Source organism: Panthera tigris, chromosome F2 (genome assembly GCF_018350195.1).
Source record: "Panthera tigris isolate Pti1 chromosome F2, P.tigris_Pti1_mat1.1, whole genome shotgun sequence".
Classification (NCBI taxonomy): Eukaryota; Metazoa; Chordata; class Mammalia; order Carnivora; family Felidae; genus Panthera; species Panthera tigris.
In genome coordinates this window covers 57,050,555-57,073,356 of record NC_056676.1, presented here as the reverse complement: position 1 = coordinate 57,073,356, position 22,802 = coordinate 57,050,555, and the positions used below count along the sequence as shown (strand labels likewise).

Sequence of the window (22,802 nt, the reverse complement as noted above, 5' to 3'; positions counted from 1 at the left end):
GTATTTCTAAACTGTATTCAGACCGAGTGCTCCCTTCATTGCTAGGTCTACTTGACCCATATTCCCAGCTAACTACTAAGTTGTTCACCCTCTTTTTTTCAAGTTTTTATTTAAATTCCAGTTAGCCTACACTTTGATGTCAGTTTCACGTGTAAATTTTCAATTCTCATCTAAAAATTTCAGTAGAAATATTCAGTTTCCTCAGCTTCACCTTCAGACGCATGAGGTATGGTCGGAACGTCTGAATATATAACAAGACCCAGCCCCCTGGGACTACAACGTCAATGGCTCCAGACACACTTTGACAAACCCTGCTATACAAAAATAAATAGAACTCCAAAGTGGTGTTTAATGTTCTAGCACAGGGAGCTCCCCCTTGTTTTGGATCACGGTGTTGTTAGCGTCTTAGTCATTTTCTTCATGGTTCCAAGGCCCAACGAAATATGCAACACTTCCATTTTGTCTTACAGTTTATGTTCCAACAACCTAGCATCATGGTCCACCGCACTGCTTCTCCAACCTTGGATCAGATGGCGTATCACCACTCTCATTTCCTGTTTTGCGGTGAAATGGTGCGGTAGACTTGCTTTTTATTGCAGCAACCACTGAAAACCCCACTTCACAAAGATATGATGCCATTGACAAAAATCTAGTGATCTAACATTGAAACTGAACTCTCTCAAGCTAGTGGTTTGCACCATGTACCATAGATGTCTGTGTTTCCTTCAAAACTTTGAAGTACTCTGCAGACACCCCTGTGGGTCACTGCACCAACCTGATGTGCTCAACCCAGTCTGGGAACTGCAATTGTACCCAGTAAAGAAGGGCAGAGAAAATGTACAATAAAAATGCATGCTGGCATTTTGTTTTGCATTTTAGTAAGATCTGTTGCCCGGGGCGGGTACTTCTCCATCCATTGTTAGAGTCCAGACAAACAATGTGGTGTTTGTAAGTATATTACAAAACACCTGCGAATCAGCTTATCTTTTCTGGCTCTGCAACTATCATGCCTTATCCTAGCGTTTCTTTCATTCAGCAAACACTTCTTATGTACTTAAGTAGCAGACACTGGGCCAGACCACAGATGTAGGCGATAAAAGGGAGACAAAGACAGATTTTTTTTTTTTCCCTTTTAGAGTTTACAGGCTTCCGCTTGTATTCCAGTGATTCATAAAAAGTCTCTGCCATTCTACCCAGCCCTTTATCGGACCTTTGTATACCTGTCTGCTGTTTGTGAGAGTGTCTTTTTGTGTCGAGTAGCAGAGATACAATGAAAACTTTGAACTATTCATTCTATGTCATGCTCCCATAGAATGCTTGGGACTTCTTTTTTCTTTTCTTTTCTTTTCTTTTCTTTTCTTTTCTTTTCTTTTCTCTTCTTTTCTTTGAAGTTTATTTATTTATCTTGAGTGAGTGAGTGAGTGTGTGTGTGTGTGTGTGTGTGAGAGAGAGAGAGAGAGAGAGAGAGAGAGAGAGAGAGAAAGAGAAAGAGACAGGGAAGGAGAAAGAGGGAGAGAGAGAATCCCAAGCAGGTTCAGCACTGTCAGTGCAGAGCCCAATGAGGAGCAGGAACTCATGGATCATGAGATTATGACCTGAGCAGGGATTAAGAGTCAGCCAGTTAACTGATTGAGCTACCCAGGCGCCCCAGGGACTTAATTTTCTTTTAAAGCTAATTCTGTAACCAAATGTTGAATTATGGACGTCCTTTATTGTCACATACTACTTGATAATTTATATAACTTTATATTTTATTACAATATCTGCTTGTACAGTTTTCCTCAATTTTATAGCTGTAAAACAAAAAGCTTAGAGAGATCTGGTATTTTGTGTGTCACTCTATACTTTCCACCTCCTATTTTGAACTTCAGAAAGCTGATACTAAGACTTGCTCAATATTTATGAAAGCACAATTTCTTGGTTTTATTTTTGTTTTTCACCAGAAATGTACTTTTCCTGTAAAATGGAAACATTGATTGCAAAGTTATTTCGATCAGGATAATATAAAGTTCATGATATACATATTTGAGGAACTGCATTATAGCACAGTCACTATGTTAAATGGGAATGATTTAAAAGTTAGGCAACTACACCTCACTTCAAAGTTAAACACTCTTTATTCATTAAAGAGGCACAACTACATAAAAACACAATGAAATATTTGAGGTATATTTGTTGTGACATTTTACTTTAACAAAGAGTAGATGGATTCATGGAATGTTACAGCTAGCATGTACCTACAGATAATCTAATCTAATCTGCTCGAAATTTTCCTCAGTGGGCTATAATGTTAGTAAAGCTGAATGTGTAAAATTGAGTTTATTTTATAGCATAGGCTTAACATGGAAGTAGTAATTTAAGATGCCAAATTTTCATTGCCGACATTTGCAATAATTTATTATTAATTGTCAGCACCTCCGTGTTGGATTTTAGATACAAACACTAAGTGTGGGTAGTCGGTGCTCAGTCTCAGCGGCCCTCCCTATTTGTAAAACATTAAGTGGTTCACAAACAATGAGGTAGTTACTTTGTGTGTTACTCTCTGCACTCTAAATATCACCCATAAAGTTCCTTGTGGATTACTCTTGCATCTTTCTTCTTTCTTTGGCCAGAGAATAAATGACATGGATAACTGCTACAGGAGTAGATCAAATGGGATTTTATATATAAAAAAAAGTGATTTGTAAACTAAAATGCCATATTCAAGTATTAATTGCTAATATGCTTTTAAAAATATTCTAGAGTCGCCTGGGTGGCTCAGTCGGTTGAGCATCCGGCTTTGGCTCAGGTCATGATCTCACAGTTTATGGGTTCCAGCCCCACATCATGACAGCTTAAAGCCTGGAGCCTGCTTTGAATTCTGTGTCTCCCTCTCTCTCTGCTCCTCCCCTGCTCATGCTCTGTCTCTCTCTCTCCTTCAAAAATAAATAAATAAAAACATTAAAAATGTTCTAAGATTTTAAAAAATACAAAAACTTGATCACCTTGGATAGTTTAAAACATCATGTATTCCAATTTTAATTTATCTATGCCTCTGAAATGTGTTCTTACTCTGAGATAGATTTTCTTTTATTTAAACCTCCACTTCCGTCAGTTTATTCCTCTATCACAACTATTCTTTTTTTTTTAAATTTTTTTAATGTTTATTTATTTATTATCAAGAGCCCAAGACGGGACATGAACTCATGAGCTGTGAGATCATGACCTGAGCCTAATGAAGTCAGATGCTTAACTGAGCAACCCAGGCGCCCCTAGGACAACTATTCTTAAACAGAGGGTCATACATCGTCCTTTGGCAGGGAGGTTTGTAATGAATTGGCACCATATATATATACATATATGTATGTATGTACATATATGTATATATATGTATACATATATACACACACACACATATGTTAGATACTTTATATATATGTCATATACCTCTGTATTTTGATATATGTTATCAAAGTTTGATAACATAACCTCTGAAAAATTAGACAAATAATGTTATTTCTCTAACACAACTGTTCTTAAACAGAAGGTCATACATAATCCTTTGGGGGGCATTTTGCAATGAGTTGGTTACCAATACTAAAATACACACACACACATGCATATATATACACATATACATATATATGTATATACACACTTACATATATATAGATATATATATACACACAAATATATATATTTATATATCAAAGTTTGATAACGTAAGCTCTGAAAAATTATTCAAAAAAGATCATCTTCATTGCATTACTTAGTTCCCAGCTAATATGAGTGCACGGATGTGGGGAGAGAAGTAGAAAAGCAACAGGTACAGTTAGAGCTACAGTGCCAGAATTATGATGTTAACTTTGCCTTATTTTATGACGATGCCTCTCTGAGGCACATTTCATGGATATGTTTTCATGTGAATTACAAAACAGCATGTGGTGGAAGCCATTAGGAAACTTACCAACTTAACACCACAGCATTAAAGTTTTTTAGACCTTACTTTTGCCACTGATTTCATTTTTCATTGTCAGGGATTATATAATCAGATTCTAATTTCTAAATGCATCAACCACTTTCCTTTATGTTTCTTTTGTATTCTTTTGTATTGTTATAGCAATAAAATTTGTGCCACACCCATTATAGCTTTTCAATTAATACTATTCGCAAAGTTTATTATTTTCATAATTTTAACTTAGTCTCATAAAACATTTTTAACACAGTACACAAGTTTGTGTTCATATTTTTAAATAAATTTTATTTTGTCACTGATTTTTGTGATTTTTCTGAATATTTTGCTTTCTAAACCTTTTTGCTACTAACCTTCAAAAACACTGTTTACTAATTTCTTTTCTTTTTTTTTTTTCTATCAAAGAATATCATTATCCTACCTTGAGCCTTTCTGTTTATAACTCAGTTTTGGATCTGTACGATACTTCACTTATAATGTACAAACACTGTGCCTATACAGGATTAAACCTCTATCAAAAAGTCATATTCAATCAAGAAACAAAACCTGATCTGGTGAATGTTGAATAGAAGATGTAAAAAAACAAAGACAATTCAAAACAAACAAGCACACAGTGGCAAGGATTTATCTCATACACGCCAGGAACAAGAAAAGAAAAGAAACAGTATCAGTATAAAAATAAGATTTTTAGTTGTTATTTTTTTCATAATTGCACTGAATTTTGAAATTTTGAAATTTTGAAATCTTATTAGGTGCAATAGCAAGGATTTTCAAGGAGGCAATTTTGAAGAGTTCTGAAGAGATGATGAATTAACTTTGAAAGTTAAGGACAGGGCTCCATGATAATAATCATTATTCTTTTCTCTGAAGGTGTAAAGTTCTAACTCATTTTAATGGCTTTATTTTAGCTTAGTTAGCTTTTTTAACTCATGAAGAGCTGTCCCCATATGAAAACCCACGTTAATGTGCTCACCTAGTGTTCCTTTGTTTCTTTCCGACCAAACTATTTTGTTGGGATTTTGTTTCTTTTTCCAGGATATTATCCTGATTGGAATTGCCCCATTTCTCAAGCAACTGTGTTGTTTCGTGAAAGTATATACATATATTAAATAAAACCATACGAAAGACTGACTCCTAGTGATAAAATTTAGACTGAAGTGAAATGAAGTATTGGAAGGTTGGGGCAGGTAGCAACATCACCTTCTAGATATTCTGTCAATGCATACAGAAGTCCAAGTTTGGGGACACTGAGAGGGTAGCACTTGGTTTCAGTATTGATTGAGATAGTGAGTGACTTTTAACCTCGCACCACTGAACAAGCCAAGGTACCCAAGGTCAGTATCCAAACTGATCATAGCCAAGAGTGCAACAAAAGGCAGTAGATCAGGAGACTAAATTATAAAAAGGCAGTAGATCAGGAGTGTATGAATGCTGAATTTAATCTTCGTGGCATTTGGCACAGATTGGGTTCTGCTGATACAATCTTTGGAAGGGAATAGCATTAATTTTGTAGGGACAGTGAAATGACAATACATATAAAAAGACCATGGTGTTCTTTTCTCTTTTGAAGGAAAGTTTTGGGATGAGTTAAAAATCTCACTATATTTGAAAAAAAATTATCAATATACTTTAGATTTAAAAAAAATTGAAAAGGTAATTTATTATAACCTTAGAATAAATTTTGTGAAAAAAAATATATAAAACTTTATAGTAAGTGGGTTAATACCATCACTTTTGCTTCCAGCTTAAGATGACAGGTTGAATATTTGAGAGAGAGAATAACCCAGGGTACAAAGGAGAGACATATTGAATCCGAAACCAGGTGCAGAAACAGCCCTTTCATAAAAAGATACAAGTGCTCTGTTTTTACAGTAAGAAAGGAGAAGAGAATGAATGTGAATAAGAAAAGAATAAGAGTTTTGGAATTATATTAAAAACACATTAACAGTATAGAGCTTAAAGTTTTTTTCACTTATTTTCATAATCTTTATTTTCAAAACATTCTACAACAATCATAAATCACTTGTATAATTCTAAAAGAGAAAAGAAAATCATATGGTAAAAATTTCCTACTCTAAATCCATTTTGGTAAAAGTAACCTCAGATTTTCTAATGTGCAGTTAATCATTTTTGAAATTATTAATTTAAATACATTTAGAGAATCATTTGATTTTTGAAGATATTAAACAGATATGATTGAGGTCATCTTGATGATAGATTAGAATGGGGAAAAGTTACATATTTTGAAAAATTAACATCTTTTTTCACTGACAGCTCTGATATCATAGTGTGTTTTTGCAATAATAGGTATAATTTTTAAAAAGATGATAGTGCAAGGGCGCCCAGGTGGCTAAATTGGTTGAGTGTCCGACTTTTGATTTCAGCTCAGGTCATCATCCCAGGGTCCTGGGATTGAGCCCCATATTGGACTGTGCTCAGCATAGAGCCGCTTAAGATTCTCTTTCTCTTCCTCTGCCCCTCTCCCCTGCTTGTACATGCACTCTCTCTCTCTCTATCTCAAAAACAATAAAAATAAAAAATTTAAAAATTAAAAAAAAAGATGATAGTACTTCAACAGGGGCCAATATAATCACAGTGAAGACCAACACTTGTTTTTCCAGCTATGTGATTGCATATCATATGCTTGATGACTCCACACTTTGAAATTAAAACTGTGTTCAATCCTTTATTTTGGAATGTTCTATCAGATTGAGTATCCTACTACAGTGAAAGGTTTTATTTAGCTGGGCGAGACAGATGTCTCTTCAGTGGTGACAGAAAGTACAGTTTGTACAGCTTGTCTTCTGTATAACTGAATACTTTCCTAGAAATACATATTTTTAATGAAACTTAGTTGTTTTTTTTTAAGTTTGACTCAAATATTAAAGCAGTTCATAAAATAAGAACACAGTGCATTTGTTCAAGATATCCATTTCTTAGATATTATGGAACCTGGATTCCTCTGAAAAGACTACTTATTTCATTGATTTCCGCCCTCGCTATGTTCTTTTCCTCTTATATTTTTGGTCTAGAATATGTTAACGTGTAGCTGTGATCCGAGATGGAGGTATTTGTAGATGCCCAGTAGAGTCTTTCTTTCAATAGTGGGGTAGAAATTACTGAGTTTCACGGTTATTTCCATGATTGGGGTGCTCAATATGTGTTAGGCGCTCTGTGTACTTTATAAATGGTATTTCATTACATGATCACAACAGCTGAGGAAGCTGAGGCTTTCAGACATTTTTACCTTCTTAAAGCCAAGGAACTGGGAAAGAGAAGAGTTGGATTTGAAAGTTCTGACTTTTTTTTTCAAATATTTTAGAGAGAGACAGGGAGTAGGGAAAGGGGGCAGAGGGAGAGAGAGAGAATCTCAAGCAGGCTTCGTGCTCGGCGTGGAGCCCAACATGGGGCTCAAACCCATGATCCTGGGATGATGACCAGAATGGAAACCAAGAGGCTGACAATCAACATACTTACTCCCCCAGGGGTCCCTGAAAGTTCTCTCTGATTCTTTGGCTTAAACTATTGGCCATAGTCTAAACTACCTCCCCCATTGTACTCAACAGAGAAAAAAAAATCACTGGAATTGTTAATCATTGAGTGCATACAGGAGTGGGTAGAAACTTTAGGGACTAATTGCTGGTCGTCTTTGTTAAGTAGCAGAGCACTTACGTGTCTGTTATTACAAAGTGCCTATCTCCAAGCTAAGTGTAGTCGTTTGCTATAATCAAAAGAAACAAGCTAAAATACTTGCTATTTAAACAAGATGAAATGTCTTTCTTTCAGCAAGAAGAATCTGGTAAACTAGAATATTGTAACCAAATACAAATACAGTGACGACTATAGTGATCTTGACAGAATTACTAATCACTAAGTGAGAAAATAGTAATTAAAATTACTTCTATGGACCAGCCCCTATACTAAGACCTTTTTTTTTTTAACCATGAATCTCCTCAGTACAGTTACCATCATATCATCTCTGTGAGAGCAAGGATCACTGCAGTAGTTTGTAAACCAAACTCCTTGCTTCCACCTTTGCTCCCCTGAAGTTTTTTCTTCACCTAGCAGCCACTATGACCATTTTAAAACATAACGGACCCTAATGTCATTCTTTTGCCTCCCAGTCCTACAAGAACTGCCCAGTTTTCTCAGAGTAAAGGTAGAAATCCTTACTATGGCCTACAAATTCATAAATGATCTGCCCCTAATCTCTAATCACTTCCTTAATTTCATACCCCAGTATCCATCATTTGCTTTGCTCTAATCACATTACTTTTCTCACTGTTTCTGGAACATAGCAAATGTGTCACATGGTAGGAGTTGAGTACAAGTGGATTATAAGCAGTTTAACCATCAGAGAATATCTTACCCAAGAATAATTTGTCCCATTATAAGAATATGGTATCTTTGGATTAAGCCTTTTTAGATAATAACTATTATTATCTAAATATATACTATTATTTACCATTATACTATTATTTAGATAATAGTAAAGATATCATTTATTCAGTCTCTCTCAAAAATACACACACACACACACACACACACACACACACACGCACACTTAATAACTTCCTGTATAGTAGACTTATAGGTTGGAAAACAAAATAGATGAGTGCCTGGAGTTTTTCCAGCGGGATGAGAAATGCAGTAAGTAGACAAATACACAATGTATCAGATAGTATATAGGAATTCATAGGAAAGAAGCTGATGGATTAGGAACAGTTGTTTTATAGATAATAGTCAAAGAGAGCCTAATGGATAATTTTACATGTATTAGAAAAAACGGAAGTGAGAATTTGGCACCTGTGGCTTCCTGGAGCAAGCATTTTTCCAGAGTAACACAAAGGCAAAGGTAAAGACCCGGAGACAAGTGTGTGTTTTAATATTTTCAAGCCAGTGTAGCCAAGGAATAGAGATTGGGGAAGAAAGTGATAGGAAAAGAGTTTTGGAAATTAGCATGGACAGATCACATAGGCCATGATAAGGGCATTGCCTTCACTCTCAGTGAAATACGGAAGCATTAGAAGATTTGACACAGAGGAAAGGCATAATTTGAGCAATCTTGTAAAAAGCTTGCTGCGGACACTAAGGATAGATTTTAAGGAGTCAAGAGCAGAAACAGGAAAGCAGCAACATAGCAGCAGAAGGACTATTGGCAATAAAATAGATGAGAAATTATGATGGCTCAGGTCAAGGTGGTGGCACTGTAGGGGTAAGAAATATCAGGTTCATGATTTTCAAAGTGTTGATAACAGGATTTGCTCAATGAGGTGGATGGGAAACGTAAAAGAGAGGGATGAGGCAAGAATGATTCCCCAGGTTTTTAGTCTTCAACTAGAAGGATAGTTTTTATTGACGAAGGTGAGAGTAAGGAAGGGCGAAGAATTGGCTATTAGATAAACTTGTAAGGCTTCTCAGGCTATCGAGTAGTCTAAATAAATCTTGGGGCCATTAAGAAGTTCACGAAGACCCTAATCATTTATTTCTTGGTTGTATGGGTATTTAATTTGTGATGATTCACTGAGCTGTATATTTTGTTTTGTACACTTTGCTAAGTGCGATTCATATTTAAAAAGAACCACTTTAAAAATGTATTTGAGGGGCGCCTGGGTGGCTCAGTCGGTTAAGCGGCTGACTTCGGCTCAGGTCATGATATCGCAGTTGTGAGTTCGAGCCCCGCGTCGGGCTCTGTGCTGACAGCTCAGAGCCTGGAGCCTGTTTCAGATTCTGTGTCTCCCTCTCTCTGACCCTCCCCCGTTCATGCTCTGTCTCTCTCTGTCTCAAAAATAAATAAACATTAAAAAAATTAAAAAAAAAAAAATTAAAAAAAAAAATGTATTTGAGTGTAGACAATGTTTCATTAGTTTCAGGTGCATCATGGGATACACCTTCTCTATACTTTATGTTGTGCTTACCACAAGTGTAGCTCCCATCTGTCACCATGCATTAGTATTACAATGATCACTACTGTATTTCTTATGCTGTGACTTTTATTTTTGTAATTTATTCATTCCCAAAATGGATGCCCTATCTCCCACTCCCCTGCCCTCTGGCATCCATTAGTTTGTTCTTTGTAGTTGTAAGTCTCATTCCGCAGTTTGCTTGTTTATTCATTTTTCTTATATTCCATATATTAGTGAAATCATATGGTATTTGTCTTTGTCTGACTCATCTCACTTACGTAATACCCTCTAGGTCTATCCCTCTTGTTACGAATAGTAAAATCTCATCTTTTTGTGGCTGTGTAATATTCCATTGTATATATAACACATCTTCCTTATCTATTTGTCTGTGGATGGACACACAGGTTGCTTCTGTATCTGAACTATTATAAATTATGTTGTGATTATCATAGGAGTGCATATATCTTTTTGAAGGAGTGGTTTTATTTCCTTTGGGTAAATACCCAGTGGAATTATTGGGTCATGTGGTAATTCCATTTTTAATTTTTGAGGAACCTCCATACTGTTTTTCACAGTGACTGTAGCAGTTCACATCCCCAGCTTTTCAAATAGAAATGGTGAGAAAAGAAAAGAAAATGCCTCCAGAGGAGAGTAGATTCTAATGCCTAGAGACTTTTCCCTGTGCTAAACCTTTATTCTTTGTCATGCTATCTCTAGTACAGATTTTTTGTCATTTTTAGCTTAAATCAGAGGTTGGACAGCTTTTTCTATAAGGCATCAGATACGAAATATTTTATAGTTTGTAGGCTAAAGTGTCTCCATTGCAACTACTCAACTCTGACATTGTAGCATGAAAACAGCCATAGACAATATGTAAATGAAAGTATCCCTGTGCTCTAATAAAACTTTATTTATACACATCAAAATCTGAATTGAGTACAATTTTTACATTTCATAAAATGTTATTTTTGTGATTTTTTTCAAATGTTTGAAAGTGTAAATGCGATTTTTATGTGTTGGGCTGTACAGAAATAGGCAGGGGACCAAATTTGGCCTGCAGGACATAGTTTGCTGATCATTGGCCTAAACCACTTAAATTATTTTCTCATAAACCCCTATACTCGCATACATGTTCCTTTTAAACTGTCCTCTATGCTGTTTCAGATATATCTTTTTACAATACAAATGTGATCATGCAAGCTGCCTCTATGACAAGCTGAGGTTGCTGAACAGGAGCTGTTCAGACACAGGCTGGGTGAGAGGGTGCAGGCAAGGCCCTCCAGGAAGAGGGGGAAGGGAGGACAGTGCAGACACAATACAGCATGGCACGTGCAGATAGCCAGCTGCTAGAGGTAGCGTTCATGTGCGGCACTGGGTTAGGGATGGGGTGGAGAAGTTGGCTGCGCTTCTTGCTGGAAGACTTTTTAATGCTACGTAAAGGAAATTGGACTTATTTTTTGTGGTGAGTTGCTGTTCAGGGATTTTAACAAAGAAAATGCATGGTCAGTTTTTCTTTTTTTATTTCATTCCAGCAAACATCCATTACCCTTAGAAATTAAGGTTTTAAAAAATGATCCTTTTAGTAACTTCGCTTTCAGCGGAAAGAGAAGCAAAATCCAAATTGCAGTAGGTTAAATAATAAATGATGGGTAAATTTTATATGAAGGGCAATAAACACAATTTTGCAGCCCTAAATATGTGTTTGCTTGTTTGTCTATTTATTGATATACAAGTACCAGTCCAAATAACTGCACATATAAATACCTGCTAGAAAAGTACCACAATGTGGTATGAATACAAGGGTTGAGATTCAAGTTAGGAAGACCACTTTTTGCTTCATGGTTACCACCTCGGATTGGAATTTTACTCAGTTATAGAGGTGCCTGGGCGGCTCAGTTGGTTAAATGTCCAACTTCGGAGCAGGTCATGATCTCACGATTCATGAACTTGAGCCCACGTCAGGCTCTGTGCTGCCAGTTCAGACCCTGGAGCCTGTATCAGATTCTGTGTGTCCCTCTCTCTCTCTGCCCCTCCTCTCCTTGCCTTCTGTCCCTCTAAATACATACATACATACATACATACATACATAAATAGGGGTGCCTGGGTGGCTCAGTCGGTTGAGCGACCGACTTCGGCTCAGGTCATGATCTCACGGTTTGTGAGTTTGGGCCCCGCGTCGGGCTCTGTGCTGCCAGCTCAAAGCCTGGAGCCTGTTTCAGATTCTGTGTCTCCTCTCTCTCCCTGACCCTCCCCCACTCATGCTCTGTCTCTCTCTGCCTCAGAAATAAATAAACATTAAAAAAATTTATAAAAAAAAATAGTAAATTACTCAGTTACTTAACCTTGGTTTCTACAACTAACAACACGATAATTAAATTTGATGACAGCTTTCTGTAGTTCCTACTAATATCTTCATGTTATTGACTTACAAGAAGTTCGTCTGTTTATAACTTTTATTATATATTTGTACAAATTATATTTTCATATTTTGTTTTCTCATTGGAAAGATACTTTTTGTCACTATGGAACATTTTTGACCCATTGGATATTACCAGTAGAAGTGGAGATGAATCACTGTTACATGCTTCTAATCCTGTTTTTTTTTTTTTTTTTTTTTCTTATCCTCTGTTCAATTTTAGCCTTGGATCAACCGTGCAGTTCTCTTGTGATGAAGATTATGTCCTACAGGGGGCTAAGAGCATCACTTGTCAGAGGATAGCTGAAGTCTTTGCTGCTTGGAGTGATCACCGCCCTGTATGTAAAGGTAAAGAAAAATCTTTAAATCAAAATGCTCTCTTCACAACATTTTAATAGTTTGAACTTTATTCCACCGAGTATAAGTTTCAATTAAATCTTTAAGGTGTAATGCAGTCTTTAAGGAAGTACTTAACTCATGTATTTAGCAATAGTTGTTGAAAACCTCTAATATGTGAAGCACTGTGTTAGGTTCCCAAGGAGTACCCAATGTAATAATTGGAGTAATATGCAATATAAGACACTGATGACTTTGTTGGCTTTATTTTAAGAAGAAATTACCTTGTGTAGAGATTGATAGGGCCTGATTTTTTAACCACAGTTTTATCTCTGTCTGTATGCTTTGCCATTTTAATTGCATTTGTCTCCAGTAAGCAGCGATACTGGTGTCGGTGGAGATAGAACACAGTTCTGTGATTCGTTAATTTAATCTAAGACAAATCCATGCGGACCCCCTGGCTTCCCATATTACCAGTAACTGCAGATAAGATTTATTACCACCACCTTCTTCAAATTAAATATTTCTATATGAATTAAATACACTCCTGTTTACTAAAATTTATTCAGCTGTGTTTGAAAGTGAACACCTCATCCTACTGGCAGTCGTGATTGCTCCTTTGTTGTTGTTGTTATTTTTTACTAATTGCATCCCTGCATATTTCAGTGTCCTAGTACTCAAAATTTCATTAGGCTTTCTTCACCCTCGGGGAACATTTTCACTGAGTCAACACACTGTACATTCCCCTCAGGTGTCATAAGGGTGTTATCAGGGGAATAGAGAAGGGTCATATTTGAGAGCTACCATAAAGGAAAAAAGACAAAAGTATTTGACAACTGGCTGGATTTGGAAGGAGAAATTAACAAGAAAGAGTCAAAGATGATGTTCAAGTCCATGAGACCAGAAAAACCTCATGCTGTTAATAAGTACGAAGAAACTGAAAAATGGAGTTTTATGGAAAATTATCCACAGTTACTGCAATATTGTGATCATTGGCACCACTTGTAGGCACTTTGTGCTGGGCATAGAGCTAACCACCATATATACTATGTCTTATTTAATCCTCAAAACAAACCAATGGAGACATTATTATCTCCATTTTAGAAATGAAGAAGGTAAGGCCTAAAGAGATACAGTCACTTTCCCGAGCTCAAATACTTGGAAAATATTTTTCCTTAAGTCCTTAAGTCTATAAGTCCTTAAGACTTATAGAATGGAGAGAAAAGCCAGATTTCAGAACTTTATTGATGGAATAGAAAATGATAAAATGGAAGCAACAAATAGATTCCACTCACTTGGCAATGGCAATGGCAAAGAAGAAGAGAGAATCTAGATGTTTTACAGATTTGAGTAAATTTTTTCTGTTATAGGTAGATGATTATTCATAACCTATCTCATTTGCAAAGGCTTTCAAAGTGACATATAGTGTGATAACATTAAAAGTAAAGTTAAACGGAGATGATACAATAAGGCAAAATAGTTTCCTGATCCTAAACAAAAGTTTACATACAAGTGGGTAGACGACTGTTAAGAATGGTTTACATGTAAGACTTAAATATGGTGGCTGCCAAACAATGGGGAAAATGACCATTTTACACAAAAACCATTGTCTATAAAATACAAGCATAGCAATGAAACAGAAAAAGCAAACTTTTTCCTGGCTTTGAGGTCTGAAATGCCTTGCATTGTTTTTTATAAAGTAGACACTGAATAATAGGCATTGTGGGAATAACTTTCATCAATGTTCTGGCAATGACTAGAACAGTAAACTGTATAAGGTTGATTTTTTATGGTGTCCTCCACTCAAGATAAATTATAGTTATAAAGGACAATGTAGTGAAAATCATGGTTTCAAAGAGTGTGATCCAAGTATCTTGCTTCAGTTTTACATAAATTAGATGTGTGAACTTTCTGATGGCAATAAAGAATAGAAAAAATAGAGGGTAGATTTAGAAAAAAAAGAATAATGGTAATGCAGAAACAAAATCTCACACAAGAGAAGTTACAGCCAGATCATTGAATTTAAGGTCTACGTAAAGTAAGATGAAGACTATAAACCATCTTTTTTCATTCAAGACTCTCATTTCAATAAAAAGAATGAATCATATTTATTACAATTGTAAATTGTTCAAAGGCAGTAATAATGTTACATTATTCTTTTATTCTTCACAAACCCTATGGAACAAAGAGCAGCTCTGTAGTGACCTATATCTCAAGAAATACTTGTTGAAAATTAATGCGTGATTATTTTTCTTTGATTCCAAGATGCAGGAGCCAGGAGCTATAAATGTGCATGTTCAACATTCGTATAGTGATATTATTTCATCTAAATTTTACATCTTTTCTGCAGATACTAATCATTTATACATAGCTTTTTTTCATTCCTTGCATGCAGGCATATGTGTGTATGGTTTATAAAGTACATTTGGCTATTAGAAATTACTGGCTGTGGTGCTAGAAACAGTAATGGAAGGAACATGCTGAAATAGTAATTGAAGTTTTAAAATGACTATCCACAGTGAGTCGGAACAAAGAATAGTTTTCATGTCTCATGGGTGCTTGGACAGAATAAATATGCTTTTTTCCAGACAGCAGCATAAATAGCAGTATCAGTGCACTGCACCTTTGAGGGGTTATTAATATAGCTGCCGTCTATGTATTGCATGGTTGAGCAATCAAGAAATGGTGATTTTCAAGAGACTGAAAGTTCACACAAATAGCAAATTATGAATTAAAAGAAAAGGAGCAATTTACAAATTAATATTAATGGATTTTACACCAACTCAGACAATAATTTTATTCCCTAAATGGGATATGTGTATGAGATATTTACCAGTTTACAGTTATGGAGACAATTATTCTTTGTTGGATATGCAGTAGATTTCTAAAAACTGGAGTTTATGCAAATAATCAGACTTATGCACTTGACTGATATATAGAATGTTTATTTTAGATATTCATGATATTCAAATAAACACCATTTGTTTGAAAATTGATAGTTTGTTAACTAGGAAATATGTAGGATAGTTAATATTTCTAGATCAGACAAAGCTGTCGACTAATTTTCAAACAATATTTGGACAGTCCAAATAACCAGTCAAAGCACAAGGGCATTAACCACTCATGAGAGTAATGTAAAATGTGGCTAAGGAAAGATTAGAAAAGAAGGCAAAAGAAATACAAGAGTATTGGAAATGGGTAAAATCAGAAAGTCATCTTTTAATTCCTTTATTCAATTAATTATTCAATCATTTGTATAAGTAGTGATTAATATACTTATTTATTTCGGATTCCACAAACATTAACGAACATTAGTAAGGATCCCAAATTAAATATGTGGGATACACAGTATGTGATGGTTTTAATTATTTTATATTGAAATGCAAAACTAAAAATATATGGTAGAGTATGTTGTTTACAAGAGAGGTACAAATTCTCTGCAGAATTCAGGTGAGGAAGATTATTCCCATGTTTGGAGACCGTCAGGCCTTAAGATAGAAGAGCAGGACTTGGAAGTTGTTTTGAATTTCAACATAGGAAGTTGGAAAGCATTCCAAATATAGAGGGTATGTCATGAGCAAAATCACAAAGTGAATCGGTTTATCTGTGGAACAAGATGGGGGAGGATGGGCATTCCAGTTTGGTTAGGTATATGAAGGAATATGAAGTGAGGTCAAATTAGAGGGGTTGTATAACTCCTCCTTTAAGTGTTTTTGGAAGCACCCTAAACCATTCTGTAGTATATATATATATATATATATATACTGCAGGTAACTCCTATCTTTCCATTTGGACTATAACTTACCATACACAGTGCTAGCACACTAATCCCATCAAAATCTCAGATTTGTTATGTCCCACTACTTTTCAGTGGCCCCATTTTATTTCTCAATTTCGTACTGTGAGCCAGTAAAATGAGACAATCAAGAATATGAACGCAGGGATGAGACTTCAAATCTTCTTTGATCTTCTACTTAAGTAATATACTCTCGTCATTAATTATCAGATTTCTTATCTTGAAGTAGAGTTCCAATACATCAGGATCTACTCCATCTAGAGGTAAGAATTTGTGTGAGGACAGGGCGCCTGGGTGGATCAGTCAGTTAAGTATCTAACTTTTGAGTTTGGCTCAGGTCATGGTCTCACGGTTCGTGAATTTGAACTCCAAGTCCGGCTCTGTGCTGATGGCGCAGAGCCTGATTGGGATTCTCTCTCTCTCTCTCTCTCTCTCTCTCTCTCTCTCAAAATAAGTAAATAAACTTAATAAAGAAAAGAATTTGTGTGAGGATGGAATAAGGTACTCCATTTAAAACAGCGAGTATATGGGCTGAAACACACTAATGGATGGAAGTGCTGGGTGGAGCACTGCCCCTAATGGTTATCTCATCTGACTTCCAAAACAATCCATGAGCTGTCTCCATGCAGTTGTTTCATTAACTCTCACCAGCAATTTATCCCAGCATCTCAATAGTGAACACAGTCACTGTCCTAATTTTCATATATGTGTGACTTGACCTGAATGGAAGAAAACCTAGTAACCATACACTGCTCACCTTTCAAAGTCTTAAATCACCTTTCACCTCCTCCAAAACTTCTTTCCTATTTCAATTATCCATGACCCCCCCCCCACACACACACACACTTCTTTAACCTTACTTCACATTTTCTATCTTTACCACACAATTTAGCATTGAATTCTATTCTCTTTGGCAGTGGTTCCTCACCATTTTATGGGCAATAGACTTGATCCTTCAACCAAAACCACCTCAGAAAGAACAAAATAATCAGCACGTCTAAAGCACTTGATTTTCATTGGATTTCCTTTTGACTATTGCCAAAAAAAGGACAGTTATCTATATGGTTTATCCATATATTACCTTTGATTAGAGGGAAGGATCGTAATGGGGTGCTTGGGTGGCTCAGTCAGTTGAGTGTCTGACTCTTGATCTCAGCTCAGGTCATGATCTCATTGTTTGGGAGTTTGAGCCCCAAGTCGGGCTCTGCACTGGCAGTTTGGAGCCTGCTTGGGATTCTCTCTCTCTCCCTCTCTCTCTGTGCCGCCCCTGCTCATGTGCACATACTCTTTCTAAAAATAAATAAATAAACTTAAAAAAAATTAGAAGGATTATAATGAGATTCTATTCCTTTGTTCATATACAAAGTGAAAATGGGTATTGCAGTTTATTTGGTAGATAATCACTGGCCAAACCTAAGGGTTATAACCCTAATTAATGAATATTTATTAAGGGCTTTGGGGTCTTACAGTTTCCAAAATTCTTTCACATATGTTTTAGGCTCCTTCTCGTGTTTTGTTCTTCTTCACAATGTTTACCACAGTGACCATTATGCCTATATTTTTGTGCGTATGATAGTTGCTAAATAAGCATTTTGAATAAATATTGTGGAGAGACTTAATTATAACAGACATTTTTAAAAGATAGTAATGTGCTGATATTAACCACAGAAAGTTGCCCTGGAAGAAGGCTTCCTGTTATGCAAAAGCAATTAGAAAATTTTGCCCAAGAGCAAACCAGAACCTGCTGAAATTTATCAACCAGAAACACATATAGCAGGTGTTTGTCTGTAGCTGTTATTGATGCCTTCTTAGTTTCATGGAATAATGTTACAGATGAGATGATGCATAATAAGGGTGATATTAGCAATTAATAGAGTGACATATGGTGAAGAAGATAGACAGATGGTTTAGATATGGGTATTTATCATACATTCATGTTTTTTTGATGGTCTTTTTTCCGTTAAAAATAATAGTTTGAAATGTATTATATAATTTTGATAAGGAAATAAATTTTACTGCCAATGAATATATTTTAATGACAAGATGTCATTTACATATTATGTGCTGCAGATGATAGCGATGCATTTATGTATATAATTTAAAATTCAAAACTACTCGAACAATTAGAAATTTTGCATTTCAATAGCGCCCTTCCAACAATTGTTCAGAAATACATTCCGCACATCTTGCCTACCTCACAAACTTATTAGGAAAATATGCAAATAGTTAGCAAATAAATGATCCTGTTTTGGTATATAGTAGTGGAGAGGGATCTCCACAGTTATCAGTGAGAACTTTCTATTTCCACCCTGCCTTTTCCTGGGTATAGGACCTTGCTTATCTTGCTTCATGTTTCCTGGGCTTCCATTTGCTTTGTTGGTGATTACTCTGAACTTCTTCCAGTTGTAAATTCTAAAAATTTGTAAGTACATTTAGTGCTTTCTAGACTTTAGAACATGGTAAGGTTATTGTTAGTTTTTCAATTTTTAAAAATAGGCTTTGGTTTTTAGAGCAGTTTTAGGTTCAAAACAAATTTGAGTGGAAAGTACAGAGTTCTCCTATATCCTCTGCTCCCACTTGGCCCAGAGTGGTACATCTGTTACAATCAATGAACTGACACTACCTTATCATTATGCTAAGATTATTCTTAGTTAAATGTTTGTCTTGGTCTTCTAGGGCAGCTACAGCAAAATACCATAAACTGAATGTCTTATAAACTACAAATATTTATTTCACAGTTCTAGAGACTTTGAAGTGCTGGACGATGTCTGCTGGGTACCAGCTTCCTTATTGTAACCTTCAGACTGTAACTTCACATGATGAAAAGGGTGAGGGATCTCTCTGGAATCTGTTTTATAAGATCACTAATCCCATTCCTGAAGGCTGTGCCTTTACCACTTAATCATCTCCCAAAGTCTCCACCTCCTAATATTATCACTTTAGGGGTCAGGATTCAACATGTAAAGTATACGGAGAGGGTACAAATAGTCCATGGCAATGTTTTCCTTTACCTTTGGTGGTCTAGTGTCTGTCTTAGTTCCTGGCACAAAGCGGGCAATAACAACAACAACAACAGCTACAACAACAGCGACAACAATGATACTATATGATAAACTATTGCTAACGGAAGAGTACTATTCTTTATTGCACTGTGTTTTAGGTAGCAGTTTAAAAATAGATCAGTGTTACTTTTACTTCGTGCCAAAACTGTGATTATCAGTCATCAAACTGCTTCAAAGTAGTTTAGATTCTGTGAATCTTTTATGCCTCATTTACTATTAAAGATATAATTTCATATTAACTTAAAGGAGTATTTATATTCATACGCTTCTTACTATGTTCATTTTCAATGATGTATCCTTAGAAAAGTAAAGTTGATTGTAATGTGATTGTTGATTCTGTTATCTTCTCACGATTATAGTTTTGAGAGTTTTCAAATGGAAAATAATATATTAATTATTAAAGCTAGTAACAATTTTTGGTGAGTTGGGAGAGAAAATAAACAGGAAACAACTCTTTTATTTTTGGCACATATAATTTTAAAGCCCTGAGGATCTGAACATTAATGGGGATGAAATGGACTGTGTGATGAACAAAGCTCAAATGACTAAGGAAATAAAAATAATAACCTGATAAACAATGGATGTTTTAGCTGAACAGCCAAGGAAACACCTGAAATGTGTTATCTTTATGAAAACATGAACAAACTGAAAACTAATGAAATCATCACAGGAATACAAAATTTGCAAGAGAAACTACTTGTTTGAAAGGAAATTTCAAAGAATTGTTAAAATGAAATGACTTTTTTGTGTGTGTTTGTAGTAAATCTGTGACATTCCTCAAAATTCCCCTGTAATGCAGAAAGCCTTATTTTCTGTGTTTGTTGACAGGATGTGCTATTATACTGGAAGACCTATTCTGACTTAATACCCTTTCCGATAATTCTGATCACCTTAAAAGATGGGCGAAGTAAAGATGTTGGAGTGAGGGCCTTCCATCTTGAGATCTTCTATAGTGCAAACTCACTTTTGTCTTAAAATAGCAGGATACCTACTTCTGTGCCGGAGAGTTTGCAGAGAAAATGATCGTAGAGGGATCACTAGAACGTCTGACACTTTTTCTGTGCACTCAAAGAAGAGAATTGTACCATGCAAAGTAAAAGATGTAAGGTGAAATGAAAAATGTGAGGACCCGGGAAAGACACAGACACAAACAGGAAACAAAAGGCATAGGCAAGATATATAGACACATGATTGATGAGAAGGGGACATTTTTTGATATTTAAATTGAATGTATTTGAAATTTAAAGAATCATGGATTTTATCCTTGATATGAATATGGAGAATTTATCACATTTGGACAGATCTTTCCTTATATTAAGGTATAAACTATGTTCGGCTGCTTAGCTAGTCTGACACAAGATTTTCTGCATCTAGGTATATAGCAACAGCATCTCCAATCACTAGCCAGGCGTGGCACCTGGCTGACATCTTCACAAATACTTGAATGAATGAATGAATGAATGTTTCTCACTCTGCTAGACACAACATAAGAAACACAGAATAGAACTGAACAAATCACATCCTCGAGGAATTTCCAATCTCGTTGAAAACAGTACATTCGAAATGAAACAACCAGAGAACATCCCTAAAGCAACAGAGGCATGGTTGCACAGACAACGTTTATGTCATAAAGATAATTCAAAACAAAGGTAGGACAGAAGAGAGAAATGAGAATGTTAACCTTTGGGAAAAAAATTCCATAGACCATGAAAATCTCACTTACTTTCTCTTTTAATTGAATATTACTGTATATTTCTAATTTGGGAAATCATTCATTTTTAGCAGCATTGATATTTGTTAAGTAAAATTTATTAGGTAAATTTGCTACCTAAAGTTTATTTGTTACCTAAAATTTATTAGATAAAAGGAGAAACAAGATGAACTAGAAATTATCTTGGTCTCAAGATCAGTTCTCTACTTTATGGGAAGAACACAGTAGAAATGAGTGCATTGCCATACATCCCAGTAACAGACACTGCCGACAAATGAACACAGTGCTTTCAACTCAGTGAGCATAAAACAACCACTCTGCCTAGAAGAGTCCAGAAAATTTAATAAAAAAATGAATAGGGACTTAAGAAGGAGAGGCAGACAGACAGATTTACAAGTTGAAGAATGGAAAAATATATAAGACAAAGAAAACTATACATAAAGTATCAGGGTTGTGAAAGAGACCTATATTAGAAAGAGAGCAAGACACTGATGGATTATGGCAGGGCATAAATTTATTGATGGTGGGAAAAATGGAGATCTATTGGTTAGACACATGGATCTTATATGCTATATAAGATCTTGTGAAGTGTCTTGTATGCCAGTGACAAAGTAAATATTGGGTTTTATCTTGGATTCCTAAAGAGGAAGCATTTTTGCTTCTAATTTTTTTAAAAAGGATTATTTATTAATTTAATGTGTTGAACAATTGTTTATTTAGTGATAATTATGTGCCAGTCAGACACTGGGGTAGGTAAGGGATAAAAAGATAACTAACTGAAAATCACTACTTACAATGAACTTATTCTTAATGGTGGGGGGCAAGAGAAGATCCCAAAGTTAATATACCATTACAATAATCTATCATTAACTCGATACTACAGCTATATAAAAGGTGTTCTGGGAGTTGACAGAGAAGGCTTCCAACAAGAGGAGGACACTGAGCTGGACCTTGAAGACACAGTAGACAAGACCAATGCAACAGTAGTGGATATGAACGGTACACCAGATAAAACCACATGAGAAAAGGCACAAGATAACAAGCTAATATGTTATAGAAAATGGAATATGAATGGAGAGAGGTAACACTGAAGGTAGGGTGTCCAGTTTGACTTTCAATTAAGTCAGTGATAAGAGAAATGCAGAGAAGGGATTAGAAAAGAAGTAGATTGGAGGTGACACCAATATATAAGGGATAGGAGGAGGAAGTTGAGTCCATGAAAGAGACTAAAAAAGAAGCAGCTGGAAGCAGAGATGGATAACAGGAGAGAATGGTGTTATGACACCACAGTGAGGAGAGATTTTATAAAGGAAGTGTGGTCAACATTTTTAAATTCTGCAGTGTGAGGAATAAAAAAAAAAAGCCTCATTGAATTCAACCAAGAGGATACCAGTGATCTTGGTAAAAACCATTTTCGTTGGAATCGTTGATGTGGAAGACACATGGCTATAGTTGAAGAGTAATGAGGTGAGAAAATTGAGGCATAAAGTGAAAAGCAGAAACTTGGCTGTGAGGCAAAGGCAAGAGCTAGGTTCATGGAGAGGAGCATGCAATCTGGGGAAGGTTGTTTTTAAAATATACGAGGTTTAGGGGCACCTGGGTGGCTCAGTCAGTTAAGCATCC

At 35.7% G+C, this 22,802-nt stretch overlaps 1 protein-coding gene across 3 annotated transcripts in view; it reads left to right on the top strand.

Moving 5' to 3' along the window:
- Window positions 1-22,802, top strand: part of CSMD3 (CUB and Sushi multiple domains 3) — a 1,242,212-nt gene that overhangs the window by 565,461 nt on the left and 653,949 nt on the right. For all 3 annotated transcript variants that reach the window (XM_042973241.1, XM_042973240.1, XM_042973239.1), the window contains one exon: window positions 12,498-12,622. In XM_042973241.1, coding sequence (XP_042829175.1) covers window positions 12,498-12,622 — 125 coding nt within the window. The remainder of the gene's footprint in view (window positions 1-12,497; window positions 12,623-22,802) is intronic.